Below are 22,145 nucleotides of genomic sequence, written 5' to 3' on the forward strand. Positions count from 1 at the left end.
TAATGCTCAATAGCCCAATCTTCCAAGGTATTAGTAGATACCCAAAGATGATACAAAATACTCTTAAGAGCAATAGCAGTTGTGAGAAATATTACTTGCATCCAAGCTGGATCTTAATCACTTGTTACTTAAACCCACCACACACACACGGAGGAGTTTTGAGGGCCCCATGAAAGGACAGATGAATAAAGTACTGATATGCAGTGATTCCACAGTTCTGGGAAACAGAATGGAAAACAAAGAAATGACAAGAGGTAAATAAGTTAAAATAAAGTGAAAGAGAATCCAACTAAAGGAGAGAGGGGGAGAGAGAGAGAGGGTGGTACAAAAGAGGAGAGAGGAGAAAGGAGGAAAAGAGAGAGAGAGAAAGGTGGTACAAAAAGGAGAAAGTAGGCAAAGTGAGAGAGGGTGGTACAAAAGAGGAGAGAGGAGGCAAAAAGAGAGATAGAGAGAAAGGTGGTACAAAAAGGAGAAAGTAGGCAAAGTGAGAGAGGGTGGTACAAAAAAGGAGAGAGAGGGAGAAAAGGCAGCAAAGAGGGGTGGTACAAGAAAAAAGACAGAGAGGGGGATGGTACAAAAGAGAGAGAGAGATAGAGAGAGAGAGAGAGAGAGAGAGAGAGAGAGAGAGAGAGAGAGAGAAGAAAGAGAAAATAGACAGGATCGTCACTATGTATTTGTGCTATATGTTTATAGATAGTTTGAAATGTAAAAGCGATAAACCTCTTTAAATTAACTTGGCATTTACATGTCTTCTGTTGATTCATCACTGTCATCTTTTTGTATCGCTTCTCCGTAAGTAGACCTTGGGATGGGGGGAGGGGTGAAGAGAAATGAAGTTTTTGACACTTCTTATTCACCACCACCACTGCCGCCACGACCATTACCACGAGAAGTTATGATCTGAGAAGGTAAGGTTAACAGTCTTAATAAATTTTGCCTTATTATCATGATGGTTAAGGCGGTGAGCTGGCAGAATCATTAGCACACCGGACGAAATGCTTAGTAGTATTTCGCCTGTCACTACATTCTGAGTTCAAGTTCTACTGAGGTCAACTTTGCCTTTCGTCCTTTCGGGGTCAATAAATTAAGTGCCAGTGAAATACTGGGGTAGATGTAATTGACTAAGCCCCGTCCCCAAAATTTTAGGTCTCGTGTCTTTAGTAGAAAGGATGATGAGTCACCTTATATTTTAGACATTTAAAAATAAAAAAATAAAAAACCCCCAAAAAAAACCTATTTTACATCCACTGAGCCACTGGAAAGGAATCTACATAATAGCTTACCCTTCTCAAAATAGCAGCCAAGTCTTCCTCAGATCACACCCTACTGTTTGAAAAAGGAAGGACATAATGTAGTTTTAGGTAATGAAATGCACAATAGGACAGGATGGTCATGACTGGAACACCTTTGTTCAATCAGGGATAATTCGGTATTTAAAAATTGTGCAAAATATCCTTCATTTCATAACTGTTAGTTATATATCCAATAATCCATTATACCAACATACTTGTTCCATTATTCTATTCTAGAGTAGATGGAATGATGTGTTTGGAACAACAGTTTTTACAGTTGAAGGGAACGTCTCTATTGCTAACCACTCACCTGTGAGCTAGCAAGTAGAACCAGTTTTATATCAGTCAGGCAAACACAAAAACAACTATATGTCTGGCCAAAGAACAACACAGTGGTTGTAGTGAGAATTTGAACTCTTTATCATGCTTTTAGAAACCCAGCTATAAAAACCTTATACTGATACTTTCATGTGTAATTTAGAAATAGCAGTCGTCTTAGAATTTAATTAAAATTCTTGCCTGGAATGGAATATTTACAAATCAATAGAAAGTTCTCTGAAAACAAAAACTGAGTTGCCTGAAAATAAATGTAGAAAAGAAACAGCTACAAAAAAAAAATCCTTGAAAGTGTAGCGTCTTGTACTTACTGATTCTGAATTATGGCCACTTTTGCCTGTTGCTACGTCCACCATTACACTTTCACCATTCTAGAACGATGGGAAAAAAGAAACAATGAAATGTAGAGCTACCATGTCATAACAATGGGTTACAATATATAATGTAATAGATTAGATATAATGGGGCTCACTCCCTTACTACAAGAAGAAAATGAAAAAGGAAGAGGAGACAGAAAAAGAAGCAGATAGAAGCAAAAGGAGGAGGAGGAGGAGGAGGAGACAAAAAGAAGCAGATAGAAGTAAAAGGAGGAGGAGACAGAAGCAGAAGGGGGAGGCAGAAAGAAGACAGGTAGAAGCAGGAGGAGGAGCAGACAGAAGCAGAAGGGGGAGGCAGAAAGAAGACAGGCAGAAGCAGAAGGGGGAGACAGAAGCAGAAGGAACAGAAGTGAAAGGGGGAGGCAAGAGGAGAGCAAACAGAAGGGGTGGCAGGAGAAGCAAACAGAAGTGAAAGGGGGAGGCAGACAGAAGCAGAAGGAGGAAGAGCAGGCAGAAGGAAGAGACAGAAGACAAATGGGAGGCAGGCAGAAGAATCAAGAAGAATTGGACAGCAGATGAAGAAACCAAGAAGAAAGAGAAAACAGAGTAAGATGTAGAGAAGACAAATATATATATATATATATATAGTTTTAGGGAAAAGAACCAAATTTCATGAACTCATCGATATTTTAATCTGTAAAGCTCAATTTAATTTTAATTTTTTATAAATTGATTTTAATTGAGTTTTTACCTGAAATTTTGGATTTTGTCCCTAATATTATTATTATTATTATTATTATTATATATATATATATATAAGAATAAAGATAAAACTCACCTGGGTAAACAGTGGTGTCAAAAACACAAAGAATATATCATAAAGGAAGAACATTCCTAGAAGTAGGGTGCCAGCCTGTGATGAAAAGAAAAGGTAAGAAATGGTGAATTCTTCATAAATATTTTACAATCTTGGTATCAAGAAGTATATCTGGTAGCTTTTATGAAGTTCTTTAAAATTCATTGGATTTTAATTGCTGCTGTTACAGTGACAATCCATCAAATTCAAATGATAATATATACATATATATATACATTTAAGGCGGTGCTCCAGCATGGCCGCAGTCAGATGACTGAAACAAGTAAAAGAGAATATTTACATATAAGGTGGCAATCTGGCAAAGTCATTAGCATGCTGGGCAAAATGCTTTCATCTTTTCAGGGTCGATAAAATAAGTACCAGTTGATTACTGGGGTCAATGTCATCGACTTACCTGCCTCCTCCAAAATTGCTGGCCTTGTGCCAAAATTTGAAACCAATATATACATATGTAAGTGCAGACATGGTTGTATGGGTAAGAAGCTCACTTTGAAACTGAATGGTTTTGAGTTCAGTCCCACTGTTTGACACCTTAGGCAAGTGTCTTCTATTACAGCCTTCAGGCCAGCCAATAGCTGGTGAGTGAATTTAATAGATGAAAACTGTGTGGAAGCTCATTGCCAGCATGGAAAACAGACATTAAATGAAGAGGATAATGAGAGAGAGAGAGAGAGAGAGAGAGAGAGAGATGGAGAGATAGAGAGAGAGAGATGGAGAGAGAGAGAGAGAGAGAAAGAGAGAGATGGAGAGAGTGAGAGATGGAGAGAGCCAATAGAGAGAGAGAGATAGAATGAGAGAGAGAGAGATGGAGAGAGAGAGAGAGAAAGAAAGAGTACGAGTCTCCCAGCAATCAATAACTGTGGTTGGTTTGCTTATGTCTTTGTAACCTAGCAGTTTGGCAAAAGAGATGGATAGAATTTATACCAGACTTAGAAAAATAAGTACTGGGATTCATTTGCTCAACTAAGCTCTTTGAGGTAGTGCCCCAGCATGGCTGCAGTTCAATGACTAAAACAAAAGATAGATGATAACAAGTCAGAGCTCAAGTGAGAGAACACAGTGTTGCTTCAACTGAAATACTGCAATCATGGGTCATTAATCTTCTACATTCAATATTTATACCACCATGTAGCATCACACATCTTACATGTTTCAGTCTGCCTTCTGCAACACTCCCTAAATTTTCTGTAACCCTTCCTTACTCTGCTGGCTACTTAGGGGATTCCCCCACCCCATATTTCTAATCCAAAAATAAAATAATTTTCTCACCTTTAAGCTGGGAATTCGAAGGTTTTTCAAGACATTGATACAAAACAACACTCCTAGAATATCTTGCAAGATCCAGGAATATCTGAAATAATGATTATTAGTTTAATACATCATTGGTTTAAACAATAGAGAAGTTAGTAATCATCAAAGAGATATCCCTTTTTCTTTTTTCCTTTACGCCCTAATATGAATTATGCAAATTCGAATTTCTGTGTTATGGGGCTATTTTGGCAATGGTGTGCAATATATTTTTTTCTTTCTTATTTCGCCTTACTGGCACTTGTGCCGGTGACATGTGAACAAAACAATTGACTGACTCCTGTGCAGGTGGCACGTGAAAAACATCATTTGAGCGTGGCCGTTGCCAGTACCGCTTGACTGGCCCTCATGTCGGTGGCACGTAAAAACGCCCACTACACTCTCAGAGTGGCTGGCATTAGGAAGAGCATCCAGCTGTAGAAACTGCCAAATCAGATTGGAGCCTGGTGCAGTCTTCTGGTTCGCCATTCCTCAGTCAAATCGTCCAACCCATGCTAGCATGGAAGGCAGACGTTAAACGAATATGAATTATGCAAATTTGAATTTGTGTTATAGGGCTATTTTGGTTATAGTGTGCAATATATTTGTTCTTTCTTATTTTTCACCACTTAGCCATGACAATAACAAAAATGATGCATGCTTAATGGATGGGTAAACTGATGAAGATAATGCTTGTTTACTACAATCAGTGATTGGTGACATCAGATTATAAGTTAGATGCACCCCAAAACACAAGAGAATGTAGTAGGAAGGTATAGAAACTGAAAGGTCCCTTGGTTTAAAAAAGAACTGATGCATGCTGTGAGGAGGAAGAGGAGGATATAGAGGCTATACAAGGATGGAGGTATGGGCATAAAATAATTTATTTCCCAAACCAATGAACACTTAGCATCTCTTTAATCTACCCCATTATTTGTAGTAAAAAAACTCCGAATTCTTCACTATTCAGCTGGTCTTTGAATACAAGATATATGTCTTGTTGGATTGTCAACTCAATAAAGTACCAGTCAAGTACTTGCAATGATGCAATATTTATAAGAAACATCGAAGATGAGAATGGAATTATAATATATAGAGAGACAGAAAAGAGCTTTTTGTCATGGTGGCATAGCACAGTCATGTTATGGCCACTTCATCCAATTAGAGCTGGCTGCAGAAGGATACATGTGGCAACTTCTGCCCAGCAGTATATGCGCCTTTTACAAATAGCTGAATCAGTTGCGGATTTGATGGCGAGGAAGCAACATATCTTTCTTCCACATGGCACATCTATGTTCAACACTAACTCAGTTAGTTGCAAATTTGATGGCCCTAGATTGAAGAAACTGGTAAAAGAATACTTACGGTTTATGTCTGAGGACTAGCCATGTGATACCAGCTGCAAAACCCAACATCAGTAACACAATTTCTTTATACATAATATCTGCTTTACAACAGGAACATATATTAAACTTTAATCTGAAAGCAAGGAGATATTTCTCAAAAACAGTTGTTAAAAGTGGAAGAGGGATATAAGAAGGGTTAAGTAAAATCTTTGCAGACCTTGTACAAGGGGACAATTACATCCTACAGCTCATTTGGGATAGGGTTAAGACTACATACAGGCCAAATATTGAAATGGAGAGGGAGAAAGAAACACCTCCATTCTGTTAAGCAAGCTTTTATTTATCAATATGTTCCACCAACAAACTATGGTCACTCCCTGCTTCTTTCACTGCTACTACACTGGTCTATGCTCTTCTAAACTTTCCTGTTGTATAGTATCTACCTCTCGTCAGCCTATTTATTACATCTACTTGTCTTATTCTTTTGCATCATGCTATAGCGCTAGTACAGTGAGAAAGCTTTTATAGCGTTGCAGGACCTGCTAGAAATAGCAGATTTAAGTCACCCTCAAACGGTGTTGTAATATAAAAAACAAACAAACATACTGAATAATATAATCCTGAATATATATAAAAGTGGGACGGTCTTGGTTTTGATCATAGTTTTGCTTGATCAGGGTTGAATTGGAGCTAAACAATAACATTACATTTAGCCTAATGAGGCACTGAGGGTGCCTCTGAAGCTACTGAGGGAACATTTATCTGCAAGAAACAGCAGCTAAAGCTGGGTCTAAGTACCACAACCATTAATGAGGGAGCCTCTAAGTCAGTGGTTCTCAACTGGGGTCCATATGACCCCTGAGATTTTGGGGCCCATGCAACAAGATAGTAAATTGGGGATCCACAACAGTATTCTAAGGGCCCCTGAAGAAATTTTGCTTCAGATGTATGTATTGCTATTTATTGCAAAAAACAGCTAGGCTTCTTTCTCTAATGTTTTACATAGTTCAACGAGTAACAAATTAATGTGTGAAAAACAAAATAGGAATTTTGAAAGAAGTACCTATAAAAATAGTTTTTAAACATAGAATGGCTATGGGGTCCACCAGAATAAAATGGTAATCAAAGGGGACCATGGATAAAAAAAATAGTTGAGTATCCCTGCTCTAGATGATAGTTCAATCAACTAGAAATAACAGCCGAATTGCCTTACAAAATCACACACTAATGACTTAAATCCCTATGATCATAGGTCTTGATGATCTGGGAAGGGAATCTCTAGGACAACAATAACTGAAGGTAAAAATTGAAAGTCTTACCGTTGTTTTCCTGGAATTATATAGTTCCAGAAAGGTTTAAAACATGAGTAGAATGCAATGGAAGCGGCAACCATGAATATAACAATCACAACATAGACTGAAATGAAATAATCAAAAATTGAGCAAGATTTTTGTACGAAAAATACTTTGGCCATGGAAATTGAGAAAATATGTAGAGGTTAGTTGAAGAAGATATTGGCCTCTGTAGCAAACAATTTGTCTCCAGGAGACAAACAGGGTAGTTGAGAGCATGGATGGCCGAGTGGATAAGAAGAGATAAAGCTACTAGTAGAGATTCAGTTGGTTCATGTCATGGCAATTAATTCTAAAAATGGCCCGGTCTATCTAGCTGACTAAGTAGGTGTCAGAGGCGGGCAACTCTTCAAAGCAAATAGATGTACTGAGAAATCAACATGTGGTTTGTTAAGTTATAGTGTAAAATTAACTTTCTCCTGTGAGTTTGGAGAGGGTCGCCATTCCAATACAGGGTCCCATATCAAAATCAGTTACCAAATGTCTCGGCAATTCTTCAAAATGAATCCAAACTGAGAGAGACGTGTCTGGTGAGAGAGAGGGGGGAGAGAGAGGGAGAGAAGGAGAGAGAGAGAGTATGCATGTGTGTGTGCATGTGTGTTTATAAGCTGTATTGCAACAGTAAGACAGTGAGCAAATCTCTAGCTGCTTGGCCTGGCAGAAGTCCTGAAATCTGCCGTCTTTTCAGAGAAGGACACATAGCCTAGTGTTGTCCTAGACAGGCTGAGGAAAGACAGGATAATGAAGGCTAGAGCAACTTTGATCATAAGTTTACTTGACCAGAGTAGAACCAGAGTTAAATTACAATAATAACAGCCAGCCCTTCATACAATCTGCCATTCTAATACCTCTGACCAAATGATAATATTGATGATTAGGTGATGAGGAATGTGACAATGACAGTAATGAAAAATGAAATACTTTAAATGATATGAAGTAGGTGGGGCTAAGTAATTGCGGCAATGATGATGATGAAACTGTTGCTGTGGCTGTTAATAATGAGGATATAAAGAGGCAGTAATTACATATTAAATTGACAATCAAAATAAACATTAGAATTAATACTAAAATTACATAATTGAGTAAGTAAATACACACATACATTTCATACACATAAAGTGTGTGTGTGTGTGTGTGTGTGTGTGTGTATGTGTGTGTGTGTATGTGTATATAAAAAGACAACAAATGGAAGCAATATTATCAATAATGGCCGAAGCTGCATTTGATCCTCTGGCCAATAACTGATGAAGAATTGGTGACTTTCTGTGCATCTCTGTATTTAGTATATGTTCGTTTGTTTATTTACTACAGGCGTTTTTAATTATATATATATTGGTAGGTCATATTTTCCGTTTGTTGTCTTTTTATTTAATCTTGAAAATATTTATGTATCACACACACTCCTTAATTTTTTACCTTTATATATATATATATATATATATGACAGACACACACATGCATGCATATATATATATATATATATGGGGGGGGGGGTTAGCATACTGAAAAAGTATTAGGTATGAACTGTATATAAACACAAAATATATTTAAATAACCAAATGCATATGCATGCATACTATATATGTATATATGCTATTATATATAATTGACAAAAGAACAAACATTGGTAAGATAAGAAGACTAAACAATGTCTAAGTGTTCAATGCAAGCCTGCAGGAGGGAACACTGACATAGTTCCACCATACATATTACTGCTCTTATTTTATGCTCAACAGGCTATGGTGTATAAAGAGGGGTAGGGTGAGGAAATTTGATCCCGTTTAGATTTGAATTAAAACACTTTTGCTATCTTTCCCAAGGAGCATTTTGCTGCTGCAGAGTTTAATCCCTTTGGCATTTATGATTACTTTGTTAAATGTAATGTTTATCTACAATTGTTTTGAATTAATTACACATTATCTTGTAGCTTTGTGAATTTGATGGTGTAATTGTTTTATTTTTAGAATGACATTGTAGGGTAGGTGTGAGAGTCTGAACTGGCCAGTTTAAACATAAAGCAAATAGAATATTTGGGTTAAAGTATCAAATTAGCTCAAGGCCAAATGTGAAATTATTAGAGTTTAAGGATTTTTGTTCAAATTGAAACTGAAGAAAAGGGACTTTTTTGTGTTAAGAATCTGTTTATCAGTTGGTGATAAATTCGACAATAAATAAATGACAATAATTATGTAACTTTCCCTAGAGCAGATGAGTTAACGAATTAATCAAGTGATCAAAAGCATTCCAATCTTGACCATCCCATCTTTTCAGAGGTATCTAGGGCAACATTATCTCACATGCCTTTATCTTTTTATAAGACAGTGAGGGGTGATTTGAGGGAGATTTAACTTATTTCTGGAAGGCCAAGTGACCAAATAGGGGCACTCTCATTAAATATTCACAATGGAGGTTAAAGTGTTAAATAGATCAGAGTTTAAGCTATCACACAACCAAGACACCTTGATTTTTAGAATTACTACAAGCTATATATATTGGACCAAAAACATTAGATAGATTCTTGTATGTTTCTTTTTAAGACTACATATTGTCATGGCTGTGTAAACACTGTACTTATTAAAATATTTTATGAGAAAAGGCCAAGGAGTTGCTTGAGTCAACAAGACTCTTTATTTGGCTGCATGAGCAATAAAAAGACCATGTTTTTATAGATAAGTCCCAGGTCAGCCTTCATCAAGCAGATCTATGATTAAATAAATTTTAGCAGTTAATATCACGATCTTTTTCTCTCAGATTTGAAACTACATTACCCAAAGTAATGTAGTTTTTTTTCCTTTATTTAGAAATTTAGCTGTTATTTCTAGCGAGTCAAGTGACTGCATATAGACTCCAGTGCTGGCTCAAGTAAAGATCTATTATTAATGCTTCTAATATAGCTCATGCACACAGAAGGAAATGAACTCAGTATTGAGACTGTTTACAGAAAGTGAATTAGTCTGTGGGGACATTAATGGAAGCAAACTGCTGATATCAAGGCTAGTTATTTGGTATCTTAACTTGGTGCTATCTATAGTGGATCAATAACATTCCTCAGAGGGCGGTGTTGACCAACAGAGCATTGATAGCGAAAGTAAAAGCAGCATCATGTATGATGTAACAGCTGCAAGACATGTAAAGTTGTAAAAGGTAACAAAAACTGAAGCCTTACAGCATAACATAGCTCAACTGACATCACATTAACATTATATATATATATATATATATATATATATATATATATATAAACATATATGTATATCTAGTGTTTAGGGTGGGTCAATATGCCAATAAAAAAAAAATACATGCACTGGTTCAGTACCAAATGCAGAATTACACACACACACACACAGCACAATATAGCTTAGTGAGATGTTCAGTAGAGAGAATTTAGAAATTTTGAGTAAACATTACAGAAGGGTAAGTACAGAAAATATGTAAACGGTAAAAAAACCAAAACAAAACAAAGAGAGAGAGAGAACGTGTTTCTGAGTTTAAACCCAGCCTAGAAAAGAATATATATATATTTAACAGTAAAATGCCTGAAGATTATTGGAGTTTGAGTCAATCAAATCAATGTAGAATACAAAAATAGGAAAAATTAAATAAATGAGGTAATTATTATTATTCCAAGTGACCCTGCTCAGATATTTAGACATTGAAATATCAAACTTTACAATTTTTTAAGTGGTTAGCTTGCTAAAAACAAAATAAAACAGTGCAGAGTACAGACTTCTGTGGAGAACATCTGTAATCTGTAGCAAACACAAACAGCTGTACATATATTTAGTCTCCATGTAAAAAGTAATGTTGATAAAGCTCTTAAAATAGATAGTGAAACAGACAGAGAGCATATATACATATATATACAGATATATATATATTGTAATCAAAAGATTATAATATCAAATCTATTTTGGATGGGGATGCTCTGCTGGTATGACACAAACAACCCAGAGGATCACACAATTTCTGAAATAGTCCATGTGAAACAAACAATTAATAGTAACTATATATTGTGTCATACAGAAAAAGAATAAGTTTTATACATGGAATTATGTTCAGTTGTATTATAACCCTTTAGCATTTATACCAGCCATGTCCGGCCCAAATATTCTATACTTATTTTATATGTAGACTGGCCAGATCTGGCCTTTGACACCTACCCGACAATGTCATTCTAAAACAAATAAACAATCACATCACTGAAACCTTGAAGCTATGAGAAAATGCATGATTAATTCAAAACAATGTGAATAAATATACATTACATTTGTCAGAGCTAATGCTAAAGGGTTAGAGTACCTCACAACATGTTGAATGATTAGAAATTGGGGGAAAGGTTTCTGGTTCTAACTAAAATCTGATCCGACTGAAGAGAAATGCATTTTTTGTGAAGACTTCAAAGAATTCATAAGACTCATTTCTCAGTTGGTAGAGTTAAGCTCAACAATAACTAAGTGACAATAATTATGCAACTTTTCATGCAGCAAATGAGTTAACTAATTCTGTTTATGAAAGCATGTTTAATTTCATGTTGCTTAGGTAATTTGGGGATTTGACTACATTGGAATTGACAAGGATCCAAATTAGATTTGAAGTCACAATCTATTGCTCTCTCATTACACAGGCAATTATTTTTTTTTTAAATCCTTGCAACAAGACTAGGCTGTTTTATATATAAACATTATATTGGGTCATCCTATAAATAATGCGGTTTTTCAGTTGCATGAACTAACAGTTGGAGGGGAATGGGATAAACTAGGCGCACCAACTTGCTATAAAAGCAGGTAGTAATTTTACCATGTCCTTATTCTTAGTGCAATTTTTGAGGAGTTTTTCGATTTTAACAATTATTTTTTCAAAGCTATAATGGAAGTGACAAAGGAGCATATTCAGCATATTTTACTTTATGAGTTCAATAAATTCAACAGAAAGTGCGAGGAATATCAATGCAGTATATGGGGATTGGACAATAAGCGTAAGCTAGTGTCAATGGTGGTTCCAGAAATTCAGAACCAGAAACTACAGCCTAGAAGACAAGCCTCATCCTGGAAGATCTGTAGAGCTCAACAAGGATGACCTGCAAAGCCTGGTGGAACAAAATCCCATTGTAACTGTTGAAGAACTAGGAAGGAAAACGACCATCTTTAGTTTCAAGACAAAAGGTCTTCTTCCATCAGGATAATACTCGGCCACATAAAGCGAGGATGACATTCCAAAGGCTGGAGCAGTTTGAGTAGGAAATGATGCCCCACCCACCATATTCGCTGGACATTGCCCCATCTGATTATCATTTATTCTGCAGTCTTCAAAATCATTTGGACAGAAAAAATATGAATTTTGCAGACCAGGTCAGAACAGCATTGGAGGAGTATTATTTGCCACAGACAAGTGTATTTTGGAAGAGGGGCCTTGCAAGTCTACCAGATAGATGGAAGAGCATTGTAGAAAATGAGGGAGAGAATATTTTAGATTAAAAAAGAACTTTATCTTAATTTTGAAAAATAAGTAAAAGAAAACTGCATTATTTATGGGATGACCCAAAATATATATAAACTTCTTGACCATTGTTCATTACATAATACCATAGAATAATCAAGAACATTCTAGAATTGGAATGATATTATTATATCTTCAATTCCACACTTGCCAAGAGAAAATCTATAATGACTATTTTTATAAGGCTGCCAATCTTATTCCAAAATACATAATCATATTAAACAAAAAGAAATAACTGTCAAAATTCAAATCGTATTCATTTTTTGCATGCTGTCTTATTGTATAGTAATACATACACCACAACTGTCATATTGTTTTCAAATTTACAGTATTAGCAGTGGTTAATATTATTAATGATTGTGAAACTGAATAAATTCATTCAGAAAAATGTGTCTCGTCTAAGGTTCAACCCTTTAGCATTCACAATATTAATGGCAGTTGATCTGTATATTTATGTAGTTATATAACATAAAAGTATAAGGTTTAACTTTATAGTATTTATAATACTATAGACATTAGATGTATATAATGTATTCATATATATTTAAGGTATATAAATATAAATATTCATAATACCTTTGGCATTAGATGTACATGATGTATTCATACACTCAAGAATAGTACGTCTTATCTAAAGTATAACACGTATTTCATAAAGATCATGGTTATTAGATATTTTGATGTATTCATAAAAATGTTGAGATGATAAGGCTAAAGTATTAATGCTGGTGCAATCTAGTTATAGTAGAGTTAACTATTAGAAAAGGTTGTGTGTCAATGTGGTTGTTTATGACCAGTTTAAACAACAAACATTGTTTCTATTGCTGCTGAACTGACACCAACTTTGAATGTTAAAGGGTTAAGAATTAATGCCATTGCATTGACATCTGGCTGTACAAACTGAAGCCAGTAGTTTTGTCTGCAACCTAATACTCTAATATATAATGACAAGACAAAATACAGGTATCACAACTGTCAGTAGAAGACTAAAATGTTAAACAAGAATTTGAAGTACCAAAAATTATTTGAACAATTGCGATTAAGTCAAAAAATATAATAAATCGATAAATAAATTTTTAAAAACACAACAAATTAGTCATTTTAGAAAACTGTTTTAGAATTTGTAAGATTAAAAGGAAAAAAATAATAATTTGAAAATAGAAAATTTTCTCTTCTGAATCAAACAGTCAAACATGTTTAATACATTTTTTTCAAACACCAAATTCTATATATTAATTGTTGCACCCATAATGAATTTAAGATGAAAATAATAATTAAATGAATAAATAAATAAAAAAAACAGGCACAAAAAAAATTTTAGGTTAAAATTTGTTTGGAGAATGGAATTGTGGTTAAGAAGAGGAGAGAAAGAAATTGAACAAATATATTTGGGAGCCAAACTGAGTCAGATTCAAAATGGAATGAACATATGGAGAGATGAAAAATCAGTAAATGTTTGTCAATAACAATAAGGATAATGAAGAATTATTGGAAATAATTATCTTTATGATATCACAATGAATTATCATTTATACAATTACAGACAGTTCTTCCTTCCCATCACAATGACAGTGACATATTCCAAATCTCTATCTCTCTACTTGTTAGCTGTTTATACTTTGAGAAAGAACAAGCGGAAAGAGAAAGAGAGATATGCTGGTTTAATGAGTCATGCTCACATCCATATTGCTTTTGGTGGCCTGAAGATTCACATGAGGAGTAACCAGGTGAATTGACTGAATTATAAATATTGGTGAATTGCAGTAATAGTAATGTGAGTGTGTGTTGTTGACTGTCTATGTATGTGTTTTTCTGTTTCTGCTATTATTTGATTCTTGTTGGAATTTTTTTTTTTTTTGTATTCTTGAACCTGGACCTGTGTTCTGATGCTTTGTTTTTCCAGGAAGAAAAAGGAATGTTGCCTCACTTCAGATTGTCTTTTAGTTTGTCTTTGAAGTGCACATACACACAGACCTACAGAGAAAGATAGCAGCTAACTCTAAACCCACTTATATACTGTGGGGTAGCTGTGTGTCTCCTCCATGGCAAAAGACCTGTTCTTGTCTTTGTATCATACTTTAACCAATCAACACCTGAATAAAGCCACTTTCAAATATTCCCCACCACTTAATAGTAGGGGCTTTATATTTTTCCTCCATTCCTTTTCTATCTTGCATGTTACTTGGCAACCTCACTTGTGCTGGTGGTGAGCCCTTTTCAGAGTCACTTAGCCTGCTAAAAATAACAGACAAATCTTTTTAAAATGATATTCTATATCTTAAGATAAAAAAAAGAGGAACAATACATTGAAAAATTCAGTCCCACATATAATTATGTCCTAAATATTAGAGGTCACTCGTCAAGCCAAGTGAGATGTCTTGTAACTGGAACCCGTGCTGGTGGCATGTAAAAAGCACCCACTACACTCTTGGAGTAATTGGTGTTAGGAAGGGCACCATGCCATTATCTAACGAGTCCTTCCATTTTTAAGACTATAAGATGAGATTTGATTGCTGTTTCTAGCAGACTGTCTTTCTGTATCATTTAGCCTGAGGTTAGCCCTGATCATGAAAGTCTTTGATTCAAGAGGTTTCTGCCATGACGAGCCTTGTCCTTATTTCAGTATTTGAAGATTATGTGATAAAAACAGGTTCTTCTTTTTCTAAAGACAGTAAAATGTGATTTAAGGAAGATCTGGATGTACCTGTAGTAGGGTTGAGTAACAACACAGACGTTCCCTTGATAGCTCATCCCCAAAAGATGACATCCTATCCAGGAGTAATTTGTCTCGCATCTGTTGCAGAGAAGTGCCAATATGAAAGCCCCAGCAGCAGCACTACCACCAGGGTTACAGAATTAGATGAAATTGCTCAACAAAGGGACAAGTGAGGTGATGCAGATATTGAAAAGTACAAGCTAAACTGCTACTACTGAGCTTTCATTTGTTACTACCAAGGAAGTAGTAAGTCTTTATTGGTCAAGTAGATTGACCACTGGATAATAAGGATTTCAAATTTTGGTACAAGGCCAGCAATTTCGACCCCAGTGTTTAACTGGTACTTATTTTATCGACACTGGAAGGATGAAAGGCAAAGTCAATTTCAGCAGAAATTTGAACTCAGAACATGGGGACAAACGAAATGCTGCAAAGCATTTTTCCCAGCAAGCTAATGATTTTGCCAGCTTGTTGCCTTAAACCACTGGATAATAATAGAATGTCCTGTGGGATGGACTGAGATCTTGTGAGAGAAAGAAGAGTGGGTGACAGAGAGAGAGAGATGTCAGAAGAGAGAGAGAAAGAGAGAGCTGAGTATTCTGGTGTTCTGCTGAAAATACTTACCTAGGTAGTTGTAGAAGAAGTAGAGGCCAAGCAGAAAGGTACTCATGACGATAATGAGAAATATAACGACTGGTACAGAGATGGAAAGTAGTTTTTGGGAAGCCTTCATTTTCCTTTCTTTATCAGCATCATCGGAATTTTCTGACTCCAAAGGTTTGTGCCCTTCAGCAGTGACTTCATTCCTACAACAAAGCAGAAGCAAGGTGAGGAAAAAATGAGGGAGAGAGAGAAACTAGGAGTACAGAGCATATTTTTACTACACAAGTTAAAGAATATCTTATATATAAGATAATGTGGTGAATGTGAAACTGTGAGTATTGTTGTTTTATGTGGATGATGTGAAGTAGTAAGCCCAAGATGCATAAAATAAAAAGAAAGGTAGGCACGGGCCAGTAGACTTGTGCAACACATACCAGCAATGGATAAACAGATGGTAAAAATGCCACTAAGTTAAAAGGTAAATTCAGTGTCAGTCAAGAATTGTTATTCGGTGTGTTTAAAAATAATTGTTTCTAATTTTGGCACAAGGTTAGCAATATGTGGGGAGGGATTTAATTGGTATTTTATTTTATCAATCCCAAAAGGATGACAGGTAAAGTTGACCTTAGCAGAATTTGAACTCAGAATGTAAAGAGCCAAAAGAATACCTAACGGCATTTTGTCCAATAATTTAATGGTTCTGCCAACCTACTGCTTCAAGTTGGTTCATAAATAATAACAATAATTCTTTCTACTAAAGGCACATGGTCTGAAAATTCTGGGCAGGGGACTAGTTGATTATATCAACCCCGGTGTTTCACTGGTACTTAATTTATCGACCCTGAAAGGATGAAAGGCAAAGCTGATCTTGGCGAAATTTGAACTCAGAACATAGCGACAGGTGAAATAGCACACTGGATGGAATGCTTAGTGGTAATGATTCTGCCAGCTCGCTGCCTTTTAATGATGATTTCAAATTTTGGGACAAGGCCAGCAAGTTCAGGGGGTGGGGTACTCTCTTTTACTTGTTTCAGTCATTTGACTGCAGCCATGCTGGAGCACCGCCTTTATAGTCGAACAAATCGACCCCAGAGCTTATTCTTTGTAAGCCTAGTACTTATTCTATCGGTCTCTTTTACCGAACAACTAAGTTACGGTAACTCAATTTCATTGAATTTAAACTCAGAACGTAAAGACAGACGAAATGCTGCTAAGCATTTTACCTGGCATGGTAACGATTCTGCCAAATTTTTACATAGGCAGGCACAAGACCAGAAATTTTGCAGTGAGAGCAAAACCGATTAAACCAACTCTAGCAGTTGACAGTTATATGTCATCTTTTTAAACTTGGAAGACTAGAACATAAAGGGAGGTAACCAAATACTGACAGTCATGTGGTTAAAAAAATTTTTTTTTATCTACATTCTGAGTTCAAAACCTGTTGAGGTCAACTTTGTGATCCACTTGCTTGTATATCATAAAGTTAAAGTACCAGTTAAAAACAGGAGGTTGATTTACAGTCCTATCATGATACATTCTAGATGTGAATTAAATTATCCAAGAAAACTAATAAACCTAAAGCATTCAAACTCGTAAGGATGATGTACTTGATTTTAGGTTTAAAACATTTGTAGTGCTGCGCTTTTGGGGATTAACCCTTCTAATCAGAATTTCATTACCCTTAACTGTGGAAAGCAGCTTTATTTACCAATCTATCTTTTGTTGAGGAATGTCTTGCTTGAAATTATTATTTTTCTGTTGAGTTTATACCAAGTTTACTGAGGAAATGGGAATTGCAGAAAATACCAATTGTACTTTTTTTTTTTTTTTTAGTAGATATTTAACATCATTACTGAAATGACCATGAAATTTAATTATGCAGTTAAAGAGTTAAAAGGAAAAGAAAGAAATGTACTGCGGCACCTGAAGACGCTACTGGAGGGAAAGAAAAAGAGAACACGTTTTTGTTTTTTTTAAAAAAAACAACTCAGTAAGAAATTTGATAATAGAGAAACAAAACAAAGCAAAACAAAAGAATTGTCAATGGTAAAAATTATTATTGTTACTGATTTTTAGAGAAGAGGTTGATAACATAAGTACCAGTCAAATGCATAATCAAAGTCAGTTGATTGTGACCCTAGCTTCAAAGATTTTTAAACTCTTTGTAAAATTTGCCAGTTTAAGTAATAATTACTGTATTATTATTGAGTGAGAGAGCAGTGCATGCCATCAAAGTGATACTGGGGTAAAATATACGAAGCCCAATATACCCATCATGACTACCTGTATGATAAGGGTACACCAGGCACATGCATCACAATCATATGTGCGTGACATGCTGATCTCAGGTGGGGCCCAGTTAGAATTTTCTTCAGGTCGAGTAGCCCATCCCACTCAAAAGGTCCCTTATTATTATTATTATTATCAATATTATTAAAGCAGCAAGCTGGCAGAATTGTTAGTGCACCGGATGAAATGCTTAGCTGTATTTTGCCTGTTGCTACATACTGAGTTCAAATTCCACCAAGGTTGACCAAGGTTGACTCTACTTTTCATCCTTTTGAGGCCAATAAAATAAGTACCAGTCAAACACTGGGAGAGATGTAATTGACTCACCCCCCCCAAAAAAAAATTACTGCCTTGTGACAAAATTTGAAACCATTATTATTAAGATGGTGAGCAGGCAGAAATGGTACAGGTGACAAAAGCCTCTTGGTTCATTTTTGTATGTTCTTTCTACATTCTAAACTAAAATTCAAGTTGGGTCAGTTTAATTCATTTTCATCCCTCTGAGGTCAATTAAAATCCATACCAGCTATATAGTAGGGGACAATTCACCTGACTATCCTTAACTTTGTGCCAGTGAAATTCCTCCTCTTCATCATGGTTATTATTGAAGAAGAGTGGCGATTAGCAAAATTGGTAAAGTACTGGGCAAAATATCAGGATATCTTAGCCACATCCCTTTAGGTTCAAATGCTGCTGGAATCAACAAACCACCAGTCTTGCACTAGAGTTGGTTCAATCATCTATCCACCAAATATTGGTGGCCCTGTGTTGCTGTTAGGGTAGTAAGATGGCAAAAATAGTAGAATACTAGATTCCATATCCCACTATTTATTTGGCCTTAACTTATTCCTATAAATCCTGAGTTAAAAATTTGCTGTGGTTGGAATATGTATTTCCCCATTCCAAGAGGGCTGCTCAATATAGTCTTGGAACAAAGCTATGTGAATTTAACCCTTTCGTTACCATATTTCTATTGGGATATACCAACTTTGTTTCAATTGATTTTTAAAAGTAATGAAAAATTTACTCAAATAACTGTCATCATTAAACTGTCTGTGCTTGGAACATAAATTAACCGGAAATTTTGGCGGAAGATTTTAAATTAGATTACTTTAAAACCAGAGGTTTGTATCAGAACTATGGGTGGCTTGGCATCAAAAGACATAATTGATCCAGTATTTGATTGGTACATATTTATTTTACCAACTGTAAGAGAGATAACATGCAAAGCAGGCAAGGTTTTAACACAGAAATTAAAAGAACAGGACTTAATATTCTTTTCTACTCTAGGCACAAGGCCTGAAATTTTTTTTTGGGGGGGGGGGGGCAGTCAATTAGATCAACCCCAGTATGCAACTAGTACATAATTTATCAACCCTAAAAGAATGAAAGGCAAAAATTGACCTCAGTGGAATTTGAACTCAGAACGTAAAGATAGACGAAACACTGCTAAGCATTTCGCCTGGCATGCTAACGTTTCTTATTTCTTTATTGCTCACAAGGGGCTAAACATAGAGGGGACAAACAAGGACAGAAAAAGTGATTAAGTCGATTAGATCGACCCCAGTGCGTGACTGGTACTTAATTTATTGACCTCGAAAGGATGAAAGGCAAAGTCGACCTCAGCAGAATTTGAACTCAGAACGTAACGGCAGATGAAATACCACTAAGCATTTCACCCGGCATGCTAACGTTTCTGCCAGCTCACCGCCTTAGGAACAGGACTTAATATTGCAAGATATGTCGTGCTGCTGTGCTGGCTGGATTTCTCTCTTTAGGTAGAAGAGTTGTAATAGAATATTACTGGTATTTATATTACTTATACCAGTGATATTTGAAGTGAGAACAGGTGGATAAGAGAAGGAATACGCTAAGCATTCTACTATCAGTGCCAAAACAGCTGCTACGAAATAAAACAGAAAATGTCAGTGTCAACATTTAACTGTTAGCATAAGAATGGTGGGTGAGTGAGGAGGAAAAAAGCATGCGTATTTAATGAAACTGTGCAATCACAGCATGACAATGCAGCATATTAAATCATGAAACAAAGAATAAAGACTGCAACTGAAAAAAAAAAAATCAATAAATAAATAACTAAAAATCTGCAACTTAAAAAAACACTTAAGAAAAGCAAAAACAAAGGAAAAATAGGTTGTGAGTGAGTGAAAGTTGAGGGGTTCTAAATATTTCTAGAAGATAAAAATGCTATAAAAATTTAGTAGCCCTTTTTTTGATTTTGATTTTTTTTTTTTTGCTGTTGTTAAGGGAATCGTACCGTGTGGGAGGCGATTCAGAAACATCTTCATTAATTTTTTTCAAATTGGTTCTGAAAATAAAGAAGAGCAGGAAGTTGTTAGTACTCCACAGAGTAAGCAGGTCTTTAACTGAAGACACAACAGAAAATACAGACGTTTAATTTGATTAGAGCTTTGAGGAAAAGAGGTGGGGGGATAACTATACAGAAGGTTCTAGAAGGTTTAGTATTCATTATATTAACCCTTTAGCATTCAGATTTAATTTATCAAATGTAATACTTATGTATCCACATTTTTAAAAAAAATAATCATGTATTATCTCATAGTCTTGAGATTTTGATGATGTGATTGTTTATTTTGAGAATATCATTGTAGGATAGGTGTGAGAGGCTGAATCTGGCTAGTTTCAATATAAAACTGGTAGACTATATGAGCCAGATATGACCGGTTTAAATGCTAAAGGGTTAATGATGAAAGATAGACAAATACTTATAGATGCCATGCACCAGTAGGATAAATAAGATGAATTTAATGACTGACCATTCATGATTTTTTTTTAATATTTTTTAATGGCTTAAAGCAGTAAAGGGATAGCAATGTGCATAACTTTTTTCAGAGCCATGGAGATTGGTGGGAGGAATGGAGAAAGTTATCTTTAGACTGGAGACCTGGTTCAAATATTTGCAATAAAGTGGACTCTGCTTTGTGGCACCCAAGGACCAGATAAAGGGATTAAATCAAATGATTAAGTCTTTGATCCAAGGACAGTAACAGGCCCTCTGATAGGTCTCCATTACTGTTTCTGCCTACCATATTTTACTCATGTGGCTTTGGTTGACCTGAGACAACTACTGAATGGTCAGCTTTATTGACTCCAGGGAACTGGAGCAATGGTGTTCATGCCTTTCCAAAGAGTGTTAGTAAAATAGAGATAAGCAAACTTGGGGTTGTAGGCTCAGTTCACATTGTGGAACTTATGTGTGGTGTTAGATTTCTTATTTATACAAAGTAGAGAGGTAATTCTTGTCTAAGCATTGAACTGTTCAATATTAATAGAAAAATTGTTAGATATATTAATGTATTTATATAAAGTAGAATATTATTTTGTCTAAACTTCACAATAGAAAAAAGCATTAGATATGTTGATATTGAGGTTTAATGGATATTGTCTGGGAAACAAAAATCTTGAAATGGTCTTTTGTGGGACATGTGTTTAGAGGAAAGGACAATAGACGGAATAGCAAATTGACAGAGTGGACACCACCTCCAGAAAAAAAGGAAGGAAAGACCATGCAGAAGTTAGAATGAAGACTTTGTTAAATTCTTTGGCACCCAAGCATGGAAGAGGAAAACATCAGATTGTGGTTGGTGGAGAGAACATGCTGTAGCCTTCACCTAGCAGTAGACTGAAGAAAGGAAGGATGTATGTATTCACATATGTATGCCATGAAGCACATCAGGCATTTAATAATTCATATAAAGTAGAGGAGTGGGTTTTGTGTAAAGTTAAATACTTTAGCATTATATAGTGGAGTGGTGTATCTTGTTTAATGTTTAACCCCTTTAATATATGATGTTAGATAGGTTACTATATTCATAAAAATAAGAGTGGTGTGTCTTGTATAAGGTTTAACATTTTAGTAATCATAGTATTAATAGTGTTAGATATGTTGATGTATTCATATAGAGTACAGTAACAAGTCTTATCTAAGGATTAATTCTTCATTATTTGTTTTAGACATGTTGGATTAGAGTAACATGTCCTGTTATGCTTGACTATTTAGCAGTTATAATAGTCAAGCATAAAATGTTAATTATGTAATAATAGTTCGGTCCTAGATGTATGAGGAGTGACTTGGAGTGACCTAGAATATGTACGTGTAGTGGCAGCAGCAGTCTTGAACCAAGAATTAAAGGATTGCAAAGGGGGACTTCTTGACCATTCAGCCATTCGACAATGTGCAAATACACACACAGAC

At 35.5% G+C, this 22,145-nt stretch overlaps 1 protein-coding gene across 4 annotated transcripts in view; it reads right to left on the minus strand.

The window, feature by feature from the left end:
• LOC106876376 (signal peptide peptidase-like 2A) overlaps window positions 1-22,145 on the minus strand; it is a 58,832-nt gene that overhangs the window by 24,632 nt on the left and 12,055 nt on the right. For 2 of the 4 annotated variants that reach the window (XM_089363130.1, XM_089363132.1), the window contains exons 6-12: window positions 20,187-20,237; window positions 15,644-15,825; window positions 6,775-6,871; window positions 5,475-5,588; window positions 4,092-4,173; window positions 2,784-2,858; window positions 1,940-1,999 (exon numbers count right to left, since the gene is read on the minus strand). In XM_089363130.1, coding sequence (XP_089219256.1) covers window positions 1,940-1,999; window positions 2,784-2,858; window positions 4,092-4,173; window positions 5,475-5,588; window positions 6,775-6,871; window positions 15,644-15,825; window positions 20,187-20,237 — 661 coding nt within the window. The remainder of the gene's footprint in view (window positions 1-1,939; window positions 2,000-2,783; window positions 2,859-4,091; window positions 4,174-5,474; window positions 5,589-6,774; window positions 6,872-15,643; window positions 15,826-20,186; window positions 20,238-22,145) is intronic. The other 2 variants (XM_089363131.1, XM_089363134.1) reach the window with 1 other exon arrangement.

Source organism: Octopus bimaculoides, chromosome 14, assembly GCF_046866305.1.
Source record: "Octopus bimaculoides isolate indiv1 chromosome 14, ASM4686630v1, whole genome shotgun sequence".
In the NCBI taxonomy this organism is placed as follows: Eukaryota; Metazoa; Mollusca; class Cephalopoda; order Octopoda; family Octopodidae; genus Octopus; species Octopus bimaculoides.